The 23,496-nt window shown below is 42.9% G+C and overlaps 1 protein-coding gene across 3 annotated transcripts in view; it reads right to left on the bottom strand.

Annotated features, from left to right (window-relative positions):
- LOC146347279 (uncharacterized) overlaps positions 1–23,496 on the bottom strand; it is a 275,533-nt gene that overhangs the window by 159,565 nt on the left and 92,472 nt on the right. For all 3 annotated transcript variants that reach the window (XM_084848123.1, XM_084848122.1, XM_084848121.1), the window contains 2 exons: positions 21,837–21,960; positions 19,336–19,575 (listed from right to left, as the gene is read on the bottom strand). In XM_084848123.1, coding sequence (XP_084704249.1) covers positions 19,336–19,575; positions 21,837–21,960 — 364 coding nt within the window. The remainder of the gene's footprint in view (positions 1–19,335; positions 19,576–21,836; positions 21,961–23,496) is intronic.

Raw genomic sequence — 23,496 nt, 5'->3', positions numbered from 1 at the left:
TCCAGCTCCTATAGGCTTCCTGCTTACCTATATGAAAATGTAGCACTTACTATCTCCCAAAATGAATTGGCCATGACGGACTGGCTGTAATATGTGTCACACATATGGGGAGATTGTTATTTTTTTCATGAGCAGGGGGGATGTTCTGTCCTTGTGTTCAGGAATATCCTATACCTGTGTACAACATGCTTTCGTACAAAATAAGAATAGAATTCTTCTGCCTGTGTGGGGGTTTGGATAATGCTCATGTGTGCACTTCAAATGGAGGATCGGTTATGAGATACACTGAACAAGACCAGTAGTCTAGCCTAGAGCGGTCAACTCAGATAATGAGGGGATTCTGCAGGACTGAGGCCAGAGCTAGGCATTTGCTATGGTATGTGCAGCGGTCACCCAAAGCAGAAGTCCTGTGTCTTCTCCTCCTCCCCACCCCGATTCCATGTAACATCAGACAATACAAAAAGCATGATGTGCCCCTGCTTCAGTACATTGGCTGCTACTTGTGGGGGCAAGGAAACTCATAACGATGTCATGGTCACTGTTGCAAATGTATGAAACAGTGACACACTTTAGACTTCTTCTAGTAACTCAACTATATATTTCTTACTGCTCACCAGACAGGCCCAAAGCAGAAAACTTAGTTTGGTGAAGCAACAAGTACAACTGATTTAGGATTGTCTCCAGTTGCTAGTTCATCCAGGCCTAGGATTGTGCAGGCCCCTGAGGAAATCATTCAGGCCGCCCAACCACTTCCACAGACTTCTGCTTCAGAACTGCAGTGGTTCGACCTTGTTCAGTGACATGTGTCATGCTAAGGCCTTCTAAGCTTGGTTCTTAAAGAGTGAATGACACAGAAGTCTCACTGCAGATTATGTATTACTAGACACCCCAAGAAAGAAAGAGACAACATAGAGCTATTACTCTGACCAGCAGTCACACACACGCGCACGCGCGCACACACACGCACACACAAGTGTGTGTGTGCGCGCGCATGTGTGCACCATAGTGTCTAGTTCTGGCCCTGAGGAAGAAAGAGGTATTCCTCAGCCCTGCTGAGATTGTTCAAAATGGAGACATCAGCAATGGAAGCCATGGCCTTGCAAACCTATGTACTGCCACTCAGCTATTGTCCCTCCCCAATTTAATCTTTTTTGTGTCTTTTACTATCTCTTCCATCTCTTTTAATCCAAACCTGGATTAAATTGGCCTGAAATGCTCCTTAACTCAAGTGCCTGTTTTATGCTCAGTTTATTCACATTCAAAAGACACCTTAAGTTGTGTAGCAACTCAGAATAAAGGCATGTAATTTCTTTCTTGCTTTGCGCTGCATTTAATTGAATTAAAACATATTGAGCTAAAATCGTCTCTTGATACTATTCCTGAAATCAACTGCTTTATATTAGTTTTGTTGTTATATATTTTACTTTCCCATATGCCACTGCATTTCATCATGGAAATACTCAAGAGAGAGAATGAGAACTATTTGAATATTTCAAATTAGTAGGTTCAGTTTGGGGATTTTTCTATAAAGTGCATGAGCTACCAAGAAGTCCAACTTGCTCTTGGGTTTATCATGGTTAAAAACAGAGAGATAAATCTTTACTTTCTTTCTTTGTTTTTTTCCCAGGAGTTGACTTTGGAGAGTACTGCACAGAGCCCATTACTTTTACAGTCCCAAAATGACAAAACCCCAGTACACATAAAGATATGGTTTTTGAACATCTGCCATTCAATTAGATCAGCATCTAGCAAGTCCCAAACCTATATAGCATAACAATACAATCAAATTTCAATATTACTGAACTTGTGGCCAATTGTTCCTAATTAACCAGAAGAAATGATGAATTTTTCAGGCATTCAGATAAAGACTTTCAGGCAGACAACTCATCCTATGAGACCACATTCTTCATCAGTAAAATGCAAACTAACACTAATGAACAAGTTGTGGTAACTATTCTTTTGGTGAACATGACATGATGGAAGATTAAACGAAGCAGATCTCCATTCAAAGTTTATAATATAAAGTAACCTGTGGCTCTCCAGATGTCGTTGGACTACAGCTCTCATCATCTTTGACCATTGAGCATGCTGGCTGGGGCTGATGGGAGCTGGAGTCCAAGAGCATCTGAAGGGCCATGGGTTCCCCACCCCGATGTAAAATAAGGCTAATGAAGAACAATAGAAAAGAAGGAATAGAGATATGGATGTACAGATTCTGTAAAATCCATTCCATCTGTATTTCACAGATTGTCAGGCGCCTTTCATTCTATCATCTGCCCATCGATGGAATCTAATTTTTTTGCTCCCAAATTTGCGCAAATTTGCAATTGTGCAAATGTGCATTTGCACAAATTCACACATGCAAAATGTGCAGATTCCCCCCCAAGTGTGCATTTTCATGCTTTAGCATATGGGGGAAATACATATTTTTTGCCCTTCTTTTTGCTTATTTTTCTATGATGAAATTTGCACAACATTTGGGAAAGTTAGAAAATCAGTCCACAAGTCTGCAGAATCTGCCGGACAAGGGGAAGGCTGGTCTACTGCAGAATCGATGGGTTGGAGTCATAAAAATCTGAACTCATTTCTCCAATATCCCTAGATAGAGAAAACTAAAAGAAAGCAAAGGTAAAATCAAACAGAGACTCAATTAACTGAATATATCTATACATGAATATATGTTAATATATTCTAATATAGTGCCACAAGAAGAAAAGGATGGACCTATAACATAGATGTCAGAAGAATGGAAAGTCAGTAAGATGGACAGCAATAATTGGGGTCAGTGGGCTGCTCCATGTGCTGCCACTGAAGGGAAAAACAAAATAGTCACCAGCCAAAGCAGTCTCCATATGTGCCTGGTGAACTACAGTAAGGCTGGAACTAGATGTCTGATGGCTAATATGGAAGGCTTAGCTTGGTGTTTGTTTGCAACGAAAATGTAAAAGAGGGATTGGGTCACCTTTGCAGGGAAGGAGTGGTGGGTTGGAAGTGCCTAATCCTCCTCCTGCCTGATGCTTTTCTTTGGCAGCCTATTCCACATCTGCTTTTCCCCAGTTGCCCAGGAAACACATTTGGGCACCCTGGCTGGTGGTACAAGGACTGGAAGGAGAGGTTAGAAATGGAAAGCTGTGGTGAAGCAAGGGCTTCTCTGTTTGCAAATGTCCCGTCCACCTCAGCGGTACATGTCCTTGGCAAACTCAGTCAGAAACCCCGTTTGTGCTGCCAGACTTCTAGTTCTGTCTCTGATGGTAAGGAAAAACATCTAGCCAAGCCCCCCAACTTACGATGCCTGGGGGGGGGGGAGTACTTTTTTAAAAAGTGTGCATAAACACCCTTTAAGGCACAATGTGATGCACGTTTAGACAGAAAAACATCCTACAACTCCCAGCATTCCCCAGGCAGCAGTGTTGGCTGGGAAATGCTGGGAGTTTTAGGATGGTTTTCTGTCTAAACATGTATAGGATTGCACCCTTAATCAATCGGAGAAGACTGCATACTTTTGAATGTGTACCCAAGTACCTACTTTGCAATTTTCACATGGAACCCCCATCCCATCCCCAAGCTTGCAATCTGACACAGACACAGGTTGGACTAAGCTTCCAGGTGAAACCTGGAGAACCTGAGGAACTTGGGTTTGCTTATTTCCACATCCCTACCTCTGAGTAAAAAACCAAATCTATTAAGCAATGGATGCAGTTCCCAATCCAAGGCAGGTTATAAGCAATTCTGACATTCAAGAAAAGGGAATGAGCATCCTTCGTGTCCCTTGACCCTTTTGCCTTCAGCCCCACTCATCACTGGAATGTGGCCCCTGAGAGCTTCTTGGAAATGGAATTTGGCCCTCAGGCTGAACAAGCTTCAACACCCCTGACAAACAACTATAATACTGAAAACAGACTGCATGCTTTTTATGCACGAGTGCAAATCTACTGGTTGTTGTTCATCCACTAGTTGTGTAATGTGCCAGCATAGTCTGAGATGTGCTGTGGGTCAGCTTCATATCAGATAAATGCCTGATCCATACAACCTCCATAATACAATGGGTTCCTCATAGCATCTCTCCAGCAAACCATGCCTTCCACGTTGTTCCATTTCACATCATTCCTCTTTAGAGGGATATATCCTGTTGCAGGCTGCTTCATCCTGGGAGGCAAATGAGTGTTTTGAGCAGTAGTAGTAATAATATGCAGCTATTGGGAGGTATAGAAATGTAATAAATAAATAATATCATCCAAAATCAACATGCAGGGATTGTGAACCTGAGCAGAGATGAAAAGTGGAAGACTTAACCCTTTCCAAGTAGACCTTTTTTCACATCAGATCTTCCCTATGTTGCTTTTCTTCCTGCAAGGGGAATATCCCTTTCCACTTGCTTTTGTTCCCTATATCTTTTCCCCTGTGGGGACAAAAGCAGCTTGGAGAAGGAAATTTGGATCAGAAAAATAGCTTGCAGGGAAAGAGTTGAGCACTCCTTCCCCCTGCCAAAGCTCTGCTCAAATTCTGAGTGCCATCCTCGCTCCCAGCTGCATTTAAGTGTGTGTGCGTGCGTGTGCTTGCGCGTGCATGCATATATATATATATATATATATATATATATCAGAAGACGGCTCAAGTCATACCTTTCCCTGAAGTGTGACCCACCTATGTATATTGATTTTATTGAGCATTCAATTGTTTATTTCTGTCCTGTATTTTCATTGTTGTTGTGGATTTTTATGTTATGTTTCAACAGTGCTAGTTTTGCGGTGCTTTTTTTTTTTTTAATGTTCAGCGGTATAGGAATTTGTGTACAGATCAGTGAAAACGTCTCCCATCATCTCAGGTCTGGTCTGGCTCTGATACAGCTGCAGGTGCAAAGGCCATCTCAGGGTCATGATGACATGAGAGCGAAACCTCTTCCCAGCAATGGGGACAAATGCCACAGAGGTCCTGGCATTACTTCTGCATTAGTTTAACATATTGCTAGGTGGTTAAAACAGTATTAGTCATAATTTCAGAGGCAGTGCAGTGAAATGGGTGAAAGCAGCATAAATATTACCTCTTGTCTTTTTCAATATAGAAAAATAATTGTTGCATCCTGTGCACTTTGGCCTTTGCATCTGGTGCCAATAGCCCCAACACATCTGGTGCCAATATTTTTTTCTCTTCTATGACCAGCAGGTAGTAACAAAGTAAGGCATGGCTGTTGTTAACCCTGACTAAATTATTTTCATGATATCATTGGCCTTGGCTTCTCCTGAACTTTTATATCTGGGTGCTAGCTTTGCAACCTGGATTCACTGTAAAGAAAGCTGGGAGAGGACAAGATCAAAGCGTGTTTTATTTGATTTCTAACTAGAACATGAGCTACATATGCAATATGTTAAAGACTTGAAGATCAGGCAAATTCTGAGAACTCATGTCAGTTAAAGGATCATAAGAAATAGTGATCTGTTATTCTAACATGCAAATGATATTTTTAATAACCAACATGTTGTAATATAGTAATTTAAATATATAGCTGGCAAGAAGCACAAAATCTCTGATAAAGAATTATTTTAACTAGAGATGCTTGGTGAATTCCAATAAAACTGACTTTAGTCTTATTTAGTTTTTAAAACTAAAAATCCCACCCCTCCCAGAATCACTGAAGGCAAGTATGTGGGCAATAGAAATGAAGAAGAAAACATTTTCACAAGCGATGTTGCCAACTTGCCAACAAGTGAAGGCATTTTTCATCACTGCCAAAAAAAAGTTTGCAGGAGAACTGTGAGCTCTACTTGACACAAATGACCAAAAGAAGGAAGGAAGGAAGAGACAGAGAAAAACTTGGAGATAAATATTTTGTTTCCTGTTCCCAAATAAGACCTAGTCCATTAAGAGTGGTATTTGGGGGGGGGGGGTATGTGTGGTGTGGTGTGTGTATGTGGTTTGTGTATGTGGTGTGTGTGGTGTGGTGTGTATGGGTGTGTGGTGTGGTGTGGTGTGGTGTGTGTGTGTGTGTGGTGTGTGTGTGTGTGTGTGTGTGGTGTGTGTGTGTGTGTGTGATTGCAGATACTGATGAAGGCAGAAGACAAAACATCTAGCACTAAATATTTTTAGAGCACAATCCTATGGGGATAGGTGCCCGCTTCCGAATTCAGAGGCGACCGCCTATCCAATGCAGGGCAGGAGAAGCATGGACGGGATCATTTCCTCCATACTTCTCCTGCCCTGCATTTGTGGCTAGACAGCTGACTGCGGCTGTCTAGCTGCAAGAAGGTGGAGGAGGAGGCTGCCGGACACATAGGATGCATCGTACCAGCATTTCCGCCTTCCCCGCCCCGGAAAACCTTCTGAGTGCAGAACATGGGGCTGTTCGGTGCTGCCTGAGAGGCAGTGTGAAACAGGGCAAGGTCAGTTCTCCGGTAACCAACTTTGGAGCGTAGGCTCTGAGGTCAGTTCCCAGAAGACCACATATCCTATGGCCGTCTAGCCACTGACTAGTGGCCGTAGGATTGCTCCGTCCATTACTCTGTCGTTAGTCTGTCTATCTATACATATATTCTAGTACTGTGTGCTTATTTACTACCAGCAATCTTTTCATTGCAACATTTCAAATGCTTAGTTTAGGTTGCACTAAAGTTTCCTACAACTACATCTTGTAAGCTGTGATGGAGGGAGGATCTTGCAAGACTAGTACTAGTAGGGGTGGGGGTGGGGGAATCCTTAGCTACTAATGCTTCATTGTGTTGCTATTAAAAGCATCTTAGCTCCTGGTCAGATGCTGACATATAGAAAACAGAGGCTCGGGAAATGTTGGTCTCATCATATTTTAGGAATTAATACCTTAGGTCATGTTAATCAGTTTCTGATATATGTAGCTTTCAGAAAGTACTTCAGGGGAGAAAATTGTGGGCGTGACTAATAATGACAAGGATATGAACTATATTTCTCATAGTGATCTCATTCAGAACATTACCAAGGAACTGTAGTGTGATATGGAGTTAGGAAGCTTTACATTAAAAATGAATTTACCTTTTGCAGTGAAATTGATCACGTTTCTCTCCGACTCCTTCCTAGGCCAAAAAACTTTAAGCTTATTATTTTGGTAGCTATAATTTAAAAGGAGTGCCAGCACCAGCTCAGTGACTGGATGATAAGTATCTTGAAACTTCAAGAGAAGCCACTAAATTTTTCACAGCATTTGGGTTTCATTTTCAGTATAATAAAAATATGGTGCCCTTTTAATAATGAATAATAGATTCCTCCCAGTTTGATTTACATGCATGGATTAAATGTCATGTTTGAAAAGTAGCTGTTTTATGCACCCTGGATTTCCCTTAAGTAAAGCAACATGGTACCTAGGTAGTCTTACAACATTCCTACCTTGCCACAATGGCACATAAATATTAACTCTGGTGATATACTCTTTACAGATCTAAAGATATATGAATCTCTTCCCATCAGCAGCTGTGAACTTTATGGGCATATGAAATGGACAGGGCTGTGTACAGGCTATAGCTTTTCAAAGAGGAAATGGTGTCAGAGAGCTGTCATTGCCTGCAATACACATTCATATATTTTTTGAACATTAATGGACTCTTTCCTTCTTTTTTCTAAGCATTAAATATAAACAATACAGAAGCAAAATACAAATTGGCATGATGATATATAGAATGTGCCACCTATTCACCACGTCAATCAAATAAACAATATACCAACAATGTAGTCATGTTTTATTACCATTTTGTATTTTTATTGGTTCTGTGTGTTTGTTTTTAATGTTGTGTGTCACCGGGGGGGCGGGGGTAGGAAGAGTGACTTAAATTTTTAAAATATTTATTTATTTGTTTATTTAAAACTTCTCTATCCCACCCTATATCATTAAGATCTCAGGGCGATATACTGATAAAATAAATTTAAACAATATAAAACAATAAATAATGTAAACAGTTAAAAACATATTAAACCATGAACAAGCTAATACCAATTAAAATCTAAAACAATGAAACAGTTAAAACAGTGTGCTACTTTAGGGAATGCATTTAGCCCTCAAAGGCTTTTACTTGGCGCCGAAATGAGACCAATGTCTGCGCCAATCAGGCCTCCAAGGGGAGGGCATTCCACAGCCAGGGTGCCACAGCAGAGAAGGCCCTTTTCCACATCCCTCCATAGTGTATGTCTCACACTAAATATATGAATATTTAGCACACACAAAATCCAGTAAACTAACAACAACACAGATCAAAGTGTCAAATCCAATGTTAAGAGCATCATTCAGAGGAAATAAATATATCTCAAACCTATTTAGAGTATGACAAACAACCCAATGTCTAATAACAAAGCCCCATATTGGATTAAATGTTCCTGTTTCTGAACAGGTTTTGTCTTATGTGGACACTTCTTGTTAATTTAACCAGTTTCACAGTATGCCACAATTTACTGAGCTTTATTCTAATTGGGGGAAATCTGGACTTCTGTATGCTAGGGGGGTGCACCAACCACAATATTTGGTTCTGACCCTGATTTGGCAATTTGAAAAACAGCCAGATAAATCTCAGATCACTATGGGCTGCCCAATCGGACTCAGGCCTAACTGGACTCAGGGCAAATCTGAATTTTAATTTGGAAATCTGAAGTTTCCACAGCATGAAGAACTTCATCAGGAGGGCTTTAAACTGAATCCTACGGGGAAGGGAGATGTAATGTTGGGGGTAACAATGGACGTAGGCGCATGCACTGCAATGGAGAGAACAGCGCTGATAGCGCCCAATAATAATCTTCAGACACATGTAGGAAGAAAGCCAGACTATGAAGCACATGGTCTTCGATGTCTATATACTAATGCCCAGAGTATGGGAAACAAACAGAACGAACTTGAACTCTTAATACAGGAGGGAAATTATGACTTGATAGGTATAACTGAGACTTGGTGGGATGACTCTCATGACTGGAATACAGCAGTTGAAGGATATAACTTGTTCAAAAAGAACAGGAGGAACAGAAAGGGAGGTGGGGTTGCACTGTATGTGAAAAATACATATCTCTGCACAGAAATACAGGAGGAGGAGCTTGGTAGCCCCATCGAGAGCATCTGGGTTGAAATAAATGGAGCAAAGAATAAAAGGAACCTGGTGGTCGGAGACTACTACCGGCCACCCAATCAAGGAGAAGCCAAGGATGAAACTTTTGAAAAGCAAATAGCCAATGTTTTAAGGAAGCATGATGTAGTAGTAATGGGGGACTTCAATTTCCCCGATATTTGTTGGGAGACAAATTCTGCAAAACATGGCCCCTCCAGGAAATTCCTGACTTGTGTGGCGGATAACTTCCTCCTACAGAAAGTAGAGGAAGGAACTAGAGGATCGGCTATCCTTGACTTGATCCTAACCAACAGAGATGACTTAGTGGATCAAGTAGCAGTTACAGGAACTCTGGGGGAAAGCGACCATGTTGTACTTGAGTTCTTGGTTCTAAGGGAAGCAAAAGCCGAGTGTACTCAAACGCGTACCCTGGATTTTAGGAAAGCTGATTTTAATAAACTCAGAACAATGATCAGTAAGGTCCCATGGCAAACAATGCTAGCGAGAAAAGGAGTCCAAGATGGGTGGGAACTTTTAAAAAAGGAAATTCTCAAGGCACAATCACAAACAATTCCAACAAGAAGAAAAGGTGGAAGACAACAGAAGAAGCCAATGTGGCTTCACAAAAAGCTTAGGGATGACCTGAAAACAAAAAAGGACACATATAGGAAGTGGAAAGAAGGCCAAGTAACAAAGGAAGAGTACAGGCAGGTAGCACAGAATTGCAGGGATGGCGTCAGGAAGGCTAAAGCGGAGAACGAGGTGAGGTTAGCGAGGGATGCTAAAAACAACAAAAAGGCTTTCTTCAGCTACGTGCATAGTAAAAGGCAGAGGAAAGAAATGGTTGTTCAGCTATTAAATAAGGATGGCAAAATGATAACAGATGACAAAGAAAAGGCAGAGGTGCTCAATTCCTACTTTGGCTCAGTCTTCTCCCAAAAGAGGGTCTATGACCCCCCTGGCAAAGGCGAAGTACAGGCTGAAGGGGCAGGATTGCAGCTTGAGATCGACAGGCATATGGTCAAGGAACACCTCATTACTTTGAATGAGTTCAAATCTCCAGGGCCAGATGAACTGCATCCTAGAGTAATAAAGGAACTGGCAGAAGAACTCTCAGAACCGCTGTCTATTCTCTTTGAGAAATCATGGAGGACCGGGGAAGTGCCAGATGACTGGAGGAGGGCTAACGTTGTCCCTATCTTCAAAAAGGGTAAAAAGGAGGAACCTGGGAACTACAGACCAGTCAGTCTGACATCAATCCCTGGGAAAATTCTGGAGCAGATCATAAAGCAATCCATCTGGAAGCACCTTGACAACAATGCCGTGATTACTCGAAGCCAACATGGATTTGTCAAAAACAAGTCCTGCCAGACAAATCTGATCTCATTTTTTGATCAAGTCACCTCCCTTGTAGACCGTGGGAATGCTGTAGACATCATATACCTCGACTTCAGCAAAGCTTTCGACAAAGTGCCCCATGATATCCTGATGAGCAAACTAGCTCGAAGTGGGCTAGATGAAACAACGATCCGGTGGATCCACAGTTGGCTACAGAATCGGACTCAAAGAGTGCTTATCAACGGGACCTTCTCAAACTGGGGAGAGGTAATGAGTGGGGTACCGCAGGGCTCAGTCCTGGGCCCAGTGCTCTTCAACATTTTTATTAATGACTTGGAGGAGGAGGTGCAGGGAATGCTGATCAAATTTGCAGATGACACAAAATTGGGAGGGATAGCTAATACTTTGGAAGACAGAAACAAAATTCAAAGTGATCTGGATAGACTGGAGTGCTGGGCAGAAAACAACAGAATGGCATTTAATAGGGACAAATGCCAAGTTCTGCACCTAGGAAAAAGAAACCAAATGCACAGTTACAAGATGGGGGATACGTGGCTCAACCACACTACGAGCGAGAAGGATCTTGGAATTGTCGTCGATCACAAGCTGAATATGAGCCAACAATGTGATGTGGCTGCAAAAAAGGCAAATGCTATTTTGGGCTGCATTAATAGAAGCATCGCTTCCAAATCCCGGGAAGTACTAGTTCCCCTCTACTCAGCACTGGTTAGGCCTCATCTGGAGTACTGTGTCCAGTTCTGGGCACCACACTTTAAGAAGGATGCAGACAAGCTGGAGAGGGTTCAAAGGAGGGCAACAAAGATGATCAGGGGACTGGAAACAAAGCCCTATGAAGAGAGACTGAAAGAACTGGGCATGTTTAGCCTTGAGAAGAGAAGACTGAGGGGAGATATGATAGCACTCTTCAAGTACTTGAAAGGTTGTCACAGAGAAGAAGGCCAGGATCTCTTCTTGATCATCCCAGAGTGCAGGACACGGAATAATGGGCTCAAGTTACAGGAAGCCAGATTCCGGCTGAACATCAGGAAAAACTTCCTGACTGTAAGAGCAATACGACAATGGAACATATTACCTGGGGAGGTGGTGGGCTCTCCCACACTGGAGGCATTCAAGACGAGGCTGGACAGCCATTTGTCAGGGATGCTCTGACTTGGATTCCTGCATTGAGCAGGGGGTTGGACTCGATGGCCTTGTAGGCCCCTTCCAACCCTACTATTCTATGAATTAAACTATGAATTAAGTTTTGTGCCTTCTGTTAACTATCATTGGAAATGAACAAACGGCTATAATTTTTCTACTTTTTTACAGAATTGAATACATTAGCAGGTACAGAAGGCCTTTCTGAGGGACTGAAGGCTGCCAAAGTTTAGAAAAATATATGCACACTTTTTATGCTTAGCTCCTTTACATTTTGTTTTTTTTTTAAGGGAAGTGCCTATAATGTGTGTTGGGGGGTTGCTGAATTAAATGATATTCCTAGCCACAGTTGTCCCTTCTATGGGGGTAAAGCCTGCCAAATTTCAGACAGATCGGTGCAGAGTTTTTTGTGCAAAGGGAGATTTTACAGTTTGGGAGTGGATAAAAAATGTTTTACTAACCTCCGCTATTCAATGGTGGGCAATGTGTATGAAAACAGCAGACATTATAGAGATGCCCCTGGTAAAAAAAAACCCTGCCAAATTACAGAAGAATAGGTACAGGGGCTTTTGTGCTAGATATCATGCCCTGCCCCCTGGAGGAATCCTACTCCAAGGAGTTAGAGCTCCCAGAAACAGATGACACCATGGAACTACCCATAACAGGAGAGCTGGGGGAGCCTGGGCCCTCAGGGGAGAGGACCACAGATCCATTCCTGCAGGAAGAGGGGAGATCTGCTCCAGAAACAGAGGCTGAACAACTACCCAGTCCCAGAGAGCATTGTCACCTTAAGAGACAAATCAGTAGGGCTCCTTTAAGAAGTAGTTGTTGTTGTTCAGTCGTTCAGTTGTGTCCGACTCTTCGTGACCCCATGGACCATAGCACGCCAGGCCTTCCTGTCCTGCGCTCTCTCCCGGAGCGTGCTCAAGTTCATATTCATTGCATCCGTGATGCTATCTAGCCATCTCATCCTCTGCTGTCCCCTTCTCCTTTTGCCTTCAGTCTTTCCCAGCATCAGGGTCTTTTCCAGGGAGTTTTCTCTTCGCATTAGGTGGCCAAAATATTGGAGCTTCAGCTTCATTATCTGTCCTTCCAATGAGCACTCAGGGTTGATTTCCTTTAGGATGGACTGATTTGACCTCCTTGCAGTCCAGGGGACTCGTAAGAGTCTTAAGAAGTAGTACCCAACTCCAAAGAATGACTCCTCAAGAGGATGGAACTCCTCAGAAGCCAGGCTTGTAATGTTCTGCAGCTGAGCCTTGGGTGGGGCTCAGGAGGCTCTCACAATATTTGCCTGCATTCTCAGTCTAGCCTTTGCTAGAAACAAAGCTGTACTATTTTGTACCCTGTCTCATGTTTGGACTGCTGTGTTATTGGTCTTTTCCAGATGCTGCTTTTTGGACTCTGGTTCTACTTGACTGGTGCCCCATGTGTTTGTCCTTGGCTATTCTTCTCTCTAGAAATTCCATGTTTGTCTGGCAAAACTGTGCCTAACTTTTGCTTGTTTGACTTCTCCATTGTAATCAACTCTGTGTTTGCATAGCAAAGAGCTGAACCTAGTTGGAACAGGACACTAGACACCATCAAAATTGATTGGGGGGGGTGGATTTCTAAGGCATTTGCTTCTCCCCACCCACCCTATGGTTGTACGGGCAATGAGTGGCATGCATCTATGTTGCTTGACAACATTGGACATTGGACATGGAGAGAGATGAAACCATGAAGGAAAAGTAGTGTCAAATGAGTCATAAATTCAGCCAAGGAAGCACTGTATAGGTGGTGAGATGATGTGCCATGTAGCTAGGGGCGTGCAGAATACTCACGCCGTTCCGGTCCAGCAGTCCACGGTGGTGGGGAAGTGATCCATTCCTCCCCCCCTCCAGAATCCTTCCTGGCTGGCTCCGCCCCGCAGCAAGGCCATGGAGCCGCTGGCCAGGGCCGGCTGCAGTTGGACTTCTGATCCGGCTGCTGCTGGGCTGCGGCCGCAAATGGCGACCGCTATGCCATCCACCATTTGCGTCCCTGCCAGGCCATGATAGGCTACTTAAGTATTTACATAGCCTATCATGGCTAAAGCAGGGATGCAAATGGCGTAGGGGATGCCATTTGCGTCCCTGCCAGGCCGTGATAGGCTACGTAAGTATTTATGTAGCCTATCACGGCAAAGAGCAGGGACGCAAATGGCATCCCCTATGCCATTTGTGTCCCCGCTTTAGCTGTGATAGGCTACATAAATATTTACATAGCCTATCACTGCTAAAGCGGTGACGCAAATGGCATCCTGCGTAGGGGACGCCATTCGCGGCCACACAGCGAAGCAGCAGGGAGCAGCGGCCGGATCTGGACCCACCAGAAGCAGGTAGGATCCGGTCTGCGGGGACTTGGCGGGGTGGCGGGGGGGAGCAGTCTGTTCCGCCACGGGCTCCGGTGGGCCAGATTCTTTAGAATCCGGCCTCACTGGAGTCTGTCAAGGAATTCTCCACCATCCCTACATGTAGCACATTGCATTCATGTCGCCAAAGGAAGAATCCCAAGCATGGCTGACCCTGCAAGTTGTCAGGGATGATCCCAAGCCCCTTGGGATTTCTGATGACTCCGACTCTGAATCAGAGTTGGAACAACTAGGTCAGAGCCCAGGGGAGGAACTTTTCCTAGAGCACCAAGGCACTGGGAAAGATTCTTCCCAAGGCCTGACAAACAGATGGCCCAGGCTGAGTCACTGCCTCCCCCCTCCACTGTTAGAACTCAAGTTTCCAAGGAGGCAGACGAAGAGGGGCATGACTTGAGAGATGCTAGACAGCATTGCAAAGTTGAAGTGGGAGGAGTTAGGGATGGGACTAAGACACTCGGCCAGGATAGCCACTCTTAGAAGCCAGCGTAGAAGGGAGATGCCCTAAGGGAGGGCCATCACTGTGAGGCAAGTAGGGATGTCAGAGAATTCCACCGTGGACTCAAATGAGGCCAGATTCCAGAGAATCTGACCTCTGGATTCCACAGCAGAAAGGCATCACTTACCTCCAGCTCTGGAGGATTTCGTGCAGAGTGGCTGTCCGGGTCCCTAAACAAGGCAATACGCTAATGGCAGCTGCCATTAGCCTCTCGCTGGAACAAATACAGACACAAATGGCATATTGTATGCCACTTGCAGCTGTAAAGCACTGATTTTGACCTAAATACAGCCATAAATGGCTGCAATTAGGTCAAAGTCAGGGCTTTATGGCCGCAAGTGGCATCCAATACACTATTTACATCTGTATTTTTCCCCGCTATAGGCTAGTGTTTCACAAGAAAAAATACAGATGTAAATAGCATATTGTACGCCACTTGCAGCCATAAAGCCCTGAATTTGACCCAATTGCTGCCATTTTCAGCTGTATTTAGGTCAAAATCAGTGCTTTACAGCTGCAAGTGGCATACAATATGCCATTTGCATCTGTATTTGTCCCAGCTATAGGCTAATGGCAGCCACCATTAGCGTAACACCTTGTATAGGGAGCTGGAGAGCTGCTCTGTGAACTGCCCCAGACGCAGAGCAGCTCCAGAGGATTTCGAAGGGCCCTGAGCAGCATGGAGGGCCCCTCTATGAACCCGCACCCCCAGGACCGGAAGGTAGGGGATTCGTACATCACTATAGGCAAGTTTGACCATAAGCGTTCATAGGCAAACTGTCAGCAACTTCACTACCCTCCAGATCATCTCCCCTAATAGAGATCTCAGATTAGTAGTTCAGAGCCTGGGGCAGTGAGAGCTTCATTGAATCTGCATTGTAGAATGGCTACTCTTTAGCATAATAAAGTCATAATAGCTTGAAGCTTTGAGTCTCCATGGTGTTGATTGTGAAGGAGGAGGGAGGACGATCAATCTTGACACAAGTGAAGGCAGTAAACTAAGGGCCAGATCTCAAAAGCCCACTCCTACCCCTTATGCTAGTGTCCCAGCCTGGATCGGGACCCCTGCACCTACTCTAGAGTTTTGTAAAAATGTAGCTACCAGACACAGATTTAGAGTAGCATCTGTTTTGGCCTACAGTTTGTTTAAGATTTTGACATGTGTTCCACTCAACAATTGGCACCAAATCACAAGTGAAAGCTGAGGATTGGTCAGGGTTGGATGCAGGCATGGAGCAGAGGCAGAAGGGCTCCTCTAAAAAAAGACCCCTCTTTGCAATGGGCATAGGTTGGCTCCCACAAGCAACAGATTCAGGGTTGCTATGTCTGCTCCTGCAGCAAGAATAAATGAAACTTCCTTTTTAGAGGAAGGATTAGTCTGTGACTGAATGGATTGGAGTGAAAAAAAGGAGGATTCTAGGAAAAGGACTGGGAGCTTAGAATGAGCATTGGCTGGAAGAATGAGGATTGGCTGGAAGAATGAGGAATCGGGAAGGATTAAGTACACCCGCCAGAAAGAACTCACTCCACCAAAGCTCTTAAAATATTCCAGCTCAGATGAGACAGAACAATATTCACTGCCTTTCTGCAACCTCTGAAAGCCTGAATCGCTCCTGAAGCCTTGGGAAGGTCCAGATTCAGTGCTGTTCACTTCAGAGGGAATGTTGCTTCATCTCGGAGGACCAACAAATATATCTGAAGCAGACCAAATCCAATGCATATCACAATGCATCTCTTTCTGAGACCCCTGGCAATTAACAATTTTTTCACCATAATCTCTTCAAGCTGGGCCTTGGAACAGCCAAAACACATCCCCAAAAGCATGGCCAGCACTTCTGCAATTATAGATGTTTGTAAACTGTGGTATGGTTGTCCTGGGTGCCTATTGTGTTGTCACACACACACACACACACACACACCCTCCCATGCTTATAGCAGATTAGGAACTTTTATTTTGTGAAAAGGTGGGTGTGCATAGCTTATCTAGATACTGAGGACTACAAATTTGTGGTGACAGTAGCTGTGCTAGAGGGGTGGGAAGTGGGAAGGACAAATCACTGGGGCAGTTTAATTCCTGGAAGTTGTTTGATGAGGGGAGGGGCAGAGCCTATTCTCCTGAGGTTTTTAGTTCTCAGGAGATTCGACAATGGAGAAACAGGCATGTGTGACTTGTACAAACATATCAAACTACAGGACTCCTAGCAGAGTTTGAAGGCAGGGGTCCCATGAGAGTAGAGGTTGTTGGGTGCTGTGTCCACACAATCTCAAGCTGACATCACCACGGTGACCGCCAGTGGTCCTGACCCAAGTGGGAAAGCTTGGGTCAGGAGAAAGCTTCCTCTCAAGCTTTCTACATAGTTGTTCATGATTAGCTACAAAGTTACCCCCCCCCAATCCTATATGTGTCTTATGCCATTGTACAAACATATCCAACATCTCACTTTAAAGACAGCCAGTCTCCATGTCTTTGTGAGATCAACCATCAAAACCTACTGCGATGATCTGATAGTCAAGCATGGAGAGAACCTGACAAACTAAGCATGAGGATCGTGAAAGGGAGGTGGGGCGAGGGGAGGTGAAGCCAATGAACGTAGGCAAAGAACACTGATTAATGAACAAAAAATATTGGGGGGGGGGGAAAGTCAGACGTTCAAGTCAGACTAGCCCCAGGGCAGTTTGAGCTTACATGACCAGCGCTTTCTGTATGCAGCAGGTAACCCATGCTGACACTAGGCTAGCTGACATTAGGGAGCTATTATTTTTGGAAGGATGTAGTGTTCTGGAACAATATCGCTAATGTATTAGTTAGAAGCATGCTGTCTTTCAACATCAGGCACGCATGTTATATTTTCCACCTTATTTTTATTATACCCCAATCACTGCATTATAGCCAATAAAAACAGAACTCTACCCTTCATATTAGCTGTCCAGTATTTTCTCCTGTAACCAATTCCAAAAAAACTAGCACTGCATCTCACCTATCTCTATCTTTCTACACTTCCTGAAAAACATAAGAACAAAACAAAACCCTGAACTCCAATTTGCTCACATGAACTACTTTTCTAAGGTTTGATCGTAACTTGCCAGTGTGGGTTAGAATGGCAGCTCAGTCAGTATTAATCAGTCTACAACAGGGTTCCCAAATACATTTGCAAAAATCCCACATGAACACACATTCACACACCTTTAGAAAGTTTAGAGGTACAGACTAAGGGCATACCAATAATATGGCCAATTTTACTTTTTGACCATTCATGGTGGGGGAGGAGTAAAAAAGAAATGGCCCCCAAAAGAGGGGAAGGGGAATTTGATTAAATTTCAGGCTTGGGGTAGAGGAAAGTTAGCAGTTACTTTAAGTTAACTAAAAAGGCGACCAAGGGGTGTCAGTGTTCGTGCTTTAATGTTCATCACACAGCGTGCTGCTGCTGTCCCTGGTTTCCTATGGTTCCAGGAATGCGTACTCCAACAGGCATTCCAGAAAGTGTGGTGGCTGGGAGAAGCTGCCTGTGAAGCACCTGAGAGCAGGTTATTCTTTTTTTAAGTTAACAAGATGCCTTTTTAACTTCAGGGTGGGGGGTGTTGCCTGGGTCTCTGATGCTTTCTGGAAGGCCCACAGGAGGACATTATGATAGGGGGGCCGATGGAGCAATGGTGTCTTTCTTAAATACCAACCAGGGACAAGGACACAAATCCACTTAAGAACATGAAAAGGCTCTGGCTGGATTAGACCAAAGTCCAGCATCGTGTTTCCCATGCCCAAATGCATGGGCGTATATAAACATATGGGAAACCCAAATGCAGGGCCTGAAGGCAGTTGCTCACTTGACCTTTTGCATCAAATAGACATACACCTCATGAAGAAGGAGCAGCACAAGCGTGTGCATTTTTCCATCATGTTCCCACTTCAAATATATGCCATCAGGGCCATAGTCCACACCTGATCGCTGTTTGCATACATTTGAATAGGAATGCAGAGAAAGATACACATGTGAGCCCTTCATTCTTGACAGGATGTGCATATAAATGTTATTCATCCCTGAAAGGATTTGATGTCTATTTCTTAGCACAAACCCCATCAAATGAACCATCACATCAACTCACAATGACCATTGTGCTCTTTGGTTATTCAACTAACACTGGCTATTCAATAAACCAACATATATGACTTTAAATACCTCCACAATCACATGAGGCTCTGGCCTACTCTAATACTTCCAGAGAAAACAAAATCATTCAGGACAGGTGTGATGAAGACGCTTATGCTTAACAGACAAATGTCTTCCAAGTCAAATGATTCAACCAGTTGCAGACATTTGCCTTCATAATGCCACTGGAGCAAACAATGATCCTACCCCATGCAGTCTCACTTGGAAACCAAATAAATGTTGTTGCAGTCACAAAACAGAGCCTCAAGTGTGCTTGGGCTTTTTCCAGAATAATCCAAATGCCACCACCCCCTTTTTTTAAGCAAATGGGCGTCAATGAAGCTCAAAACTTAGGGATTTGGGCATTCATGTGCTTATATACACCCACACGTCCATTTATTATTCTAAAGCTACTTTACCCAAATTGAATTACATAGGTGACAAGCTGCATAGATAAGAAAAATGCAGGCAAAAATCTAAAATTGGCTGACAATGCTGTGTAGTATAGTGTATTACATATTTAGCCATTTGGGCATATTTCGCATTGTGGTGGGTGGGGCAAGGAAGAAGAGCCTGAACTTAACCAAACCCTCTCAGAAAATACTAAATGAATTATGAACATAAAGGAATGTATTAGATATAAATGTAGCCCAACAGGGAATCACTGTGTGTGTGTGTGTGTGTGTGTGTGTGTGTGTGAGAGAGAGAGAGAGAATTTTGCCAATAGAGCAAAGACTATATTGAAGAAACGTTGCTTACTGTGTGGACACTTTGGTCAAAACAGATCTCCACATCATAGAAGTTCCCATTATGTCTGACGGGTAGTGTGGTTCCAGCCCACTGATGACCCTCCACTTTGGACCAGCAGAGCAGTTTACCACCAAGCTGTCCATGGAGGGAAACCTTGAGGATGTAGCTGCCTTGTGGCACTTTGTCTTTGACACCTCGTAAGCATTTCAGTTGGATCTGAATGGGTTGAGGCTTTTTAGACCAGTCAATCTAAGGGAAGAATGGATGTTAATGAGCGGGAAAACAAAAGCGGACCACTCCTGGTTGGCAGTAGGAAGGGTACATGCTCAACAAAAAGGGGGCTGGTTACACCATCATGGTATTCTTATCACATAGGCTGTAAACCATGTCTATGTGGATAAAGAATTCACATTGGTTTGGGCGGTATCCAATATTACCACTGCGCTCTTGCTTGATCTGTTATGCAAGGAGGACTCACTGCTCATGCAACAGAAAGCTAGCAGTTCAAAAAGCAACCTCAGAAACAAGCAGAAACATTTCTTTCCGGATCAGGACAAGTCAGCAAAGCTTCTTTCTGCAAGCTCTACTGACCTGCCCCATTCTGGAAATGAGTGTTTCCACTCATTCCTGGTTGCTTTTTTAACTATTAGGCCCCTGTTGTGCTAGCTGTAGGCCCAGATGGTGCACGGGCAGACCAGGATACTACCCATGGTCACATCTTCTTTTTCACAATTTTGGATCATTCATATATCACTGTGTTTATCTATGGAACTAAAAATTCCATCCAGTAGGGAATCCATACTGCTATTTCTTGACACAATCATTTCACTGATCCTGAAATTAAAGATCTGAATCAAGATAACCTAAACTTGCTGGAGATCTGAGAGTTGACCATGGCTCATGCTACACAAAAAGGGGCAAGCACCACTTATATCTCCCTGCACATGTTGGGAAAAAAGTGACGTGATGTCATTGTGTTAGCATTCCCCTGCCTGCCTCCAGCAACCAAAGAGCCAGAGCAGGGCATAGGGAGACATTTTGACATCATGTTACACTTTTTTTCTGACAGTACAGCATACTGCTGGCAACTTTACACAATTTGTTCTGCAATCATGATGGCTAGAAACTTGAAAAGAAATGAAAGATGAACCTCTTGGGCTTTTAACAAGACCTGTGATCACATGTAATTTTTCTTTCTTTGCAGATGACAGGAATCAGAGATCTTATATTATACTGTAGTTACTATCTTCCTAAATCACCTCTATAGTGTGTTTTCTTATAGTGTGTTTCCTTATATATTTATTTCAAGATAAAGCAACTGATTACCAGAGGTTATTTATTATGGCATCCCAAAGCACACATCATATTATAATATGCTTTACTTGGCAAAATATTTCAAAGGCTCGTGATCTAAGCCTATAGTGACCAATAATCTCTCTCCTTTTTAAATCCTACCTTGTATTTAGAATGGAAGAGACAGTATATTTCCATTTAGATAGAAAGCTTCTGGAGTTAAATTAAGCAGTTAAATAAACACTTGAAGTAGTTAAACCTCTTTTGTTTTTGTTTTTCTTAACACAAACCATACTTAACAAACTAATCTGAATGACAATTATTTTCATTTAAATTGGAAAAATCTTAATTAACAATGAAGATTTAACTTTAATATTTTTGGCTTCATATATATATATATATATATATATTAACATCATGTGAATGAATAAATAAGACAATCTTTCTAAAACCTCAAGGCAGGATTACTGATTCAGGCAGACTAAGTTATTAAACACATTCTAAATTAAACGCCTCTATGAATTTTATACTGAAATATATTTTGATAGTTTTGCATGCCAAATGTGACATTTCATATTTTAGATTCATCTTCTGTAGTAATTTTGGAAATGTCATACAAACAAAGATTTTGTCATTTACCAATGGAATTACTATGCATGGCCAGTTAGCCTTCTCTCTTTCTGGCTCTTCTAGTTGTTTCAAGTCAGCAAGCCATAAAAAATCTTTATCTCTCTGAAACACAGCAATTTGGAAGATAATCGAATAGTGACTGGGGGGCAAAAACGCCAGTCTGAGGAATTATACCACAATCTCTCTTGCATTTACAACCTTCCCTCAAAGCGAGTGTCAGTTGAGTAGGAAAAGGAGATAGGAGATTCATCATATCTCAAGCTTGTCTCATTTACATGGTGGCAAAGCTTTGCCTCCCTTCATCTCCTGCAGAAAGACTTTGTTTGGCCGGTGTTGAGGAAGTGTTTTGAAGAACTCCAGCCTTGCCCAAATGACTCATAGTTAATGCTTTTAGACATTCCGTTTGAGCATATAGTTGCATCTGCTGGGATGCACACATTTCAGCCTGCTGAAATCCTAATATGTTTTTTTTTTTTAAAGAAAAATGGAAGGGAAGGGATTTCATACAAGAGAGTCAATATAATTGATCTAGTCATTTTGCAATTTACATTACGAAAAAGAGCACTCGCACATACAAAAAGACTCACCTTCCAGCAAAGAGCCGCTACTCCATTTGAATCATTATTCATTCCTGCAAGGTTACTGAACTTGGACGCAGTCTTCTCTTTACAAGCATCTGGTGCCACTTTCACTGCCTGACTTTCTTTCTTGCTTCGGTGACAAATGGGGAGTATGGGGGGTGGGGGGATTTAATAAAATGCATAACTTAAAGAAAGTGTTGACCCTTGAAACTTACATGCATTTCAGTGTGTTCCTTAAATATATTTCAAGGAACGAAACAGTGGAGGGAGTATAGCTATACACTTGGGGTAGAGGGATGTTTAGGTTTTGAGAAGTGGCAAAGGAATAAAATGGGATTGCATCTAACACAATCCATGTTTGTCAGTCTGGACTGATGCCAAAACACGATGGGCCACAATCCAGAAAACGCTGTGAGCTCATGTTTGCTGGACCATGGCCATGAGCTTTCACTCACAGAACCTAGATAGCAAAAGCAGGCTTGTTTGCCAGATGGACTGGAGTGGCGCTGGAGCACAGCCTGGACAGAAAAACCACCCATCCTGTATCACAGGTCCCAAATCCACTCTGGGGATATGGTATAGGTGCTCTCTATCTCCACCGCCAGACCAGAAGGTGACTGCAGTCCTCCAATTAAGTGGAGAAGATATCAATTCAGAACAGGGAGCACTTTTTCCATAACGCAAATAATTCATGTACGGTGGTAATAGCCACAAGTTTAGATGATTTGTTTTTTGTTTTTGTTTTTCAAAATGATTTGAAATGATACCTCCATGTTCAGGGCAGTGTACCTCTGAATATCAGATGCTGAGAACAAGCCAGAGGGGAAGGCTATCTCTTTTCAGAGGAAGTGAAGAAGCAAAGGCATAATCCATCAGCTTTTGAGAAATGGGGGTGACTTTCATTATCAGTTCAGACTTTTTCTCATCCAAACTCTTGCTGAAAAAACTGCTGCATTCAGGCAGTCTGCATACACACCACCAGCTACCTGGAAGATTATGAAACCTTACGCCCAACCTAGTTTGACCATGAAAGGCTGACCACAAAGAATGTGTGTGTTATTCACCTCAACTCCAAAGATGAGGAGATTCACATGAGGCTGAAACTGAAATCCCACATCCTTACTAGGGCTTTCTGCTTCCGGTTTCTTTGTGCGGTTATGATGGGCTCCTTTACACAGGGGACACGTGATTTGAATTGAACATTTCCTTTCTCAGCAATGTTCTATATGTTTCATTATACAGCTCTATCTAGTGGCTGTACTATGGCACAATGCCATTATTACACACTACTGATATCTTGCATTATCAGCTTATCTCCGATCTTTTAAAAAGCGGGATAAAGCTCATAAAATACAGGAGACACTCTGGAGGTTGACAACATCATGTAAAGGATCCACAAACTTCTGTGAGTGACCAATCACAAGTGTGTAATAAAAGCCTTGTGTAGAAATGCTCTAATAGATAAAAGGAGAAGGATTTTGCAAACTTTGAGTTGTTCACTGACCCAATTAAATAGTTTCCCTGAAGCTGATTAAACTGGCACATTGTGTTTTCCATGGCCCTAAATTGGTATTACCCAAGGTGTGAGAGATGTATTAGCATGCTGTGAGAAACAAATTAATAAAATAATTAAAGACCCCACCGCACCCCCTCATCATAAGCCTAC

The sequence above is a fragment of the Heloderma suspectum genome, chromosome 4 (genome assembly GCF_057233095.1).
Source record: "Heloderma suspectum isolate Gila_16-S chromosome 4, 16-S_ref, whole genome shotgun sequence".
NCBI lineage: Eukaryota > Metazoa > Chordata > Lepidosauria > Squamata > Helodermatidae > Heloderma > Heloderma suspectum.
The sequence above is the reverse complement of the archived record's forward strand: the minus strand, read 5'-3'. Positions and strand labels throughout refer to the sequence as shown.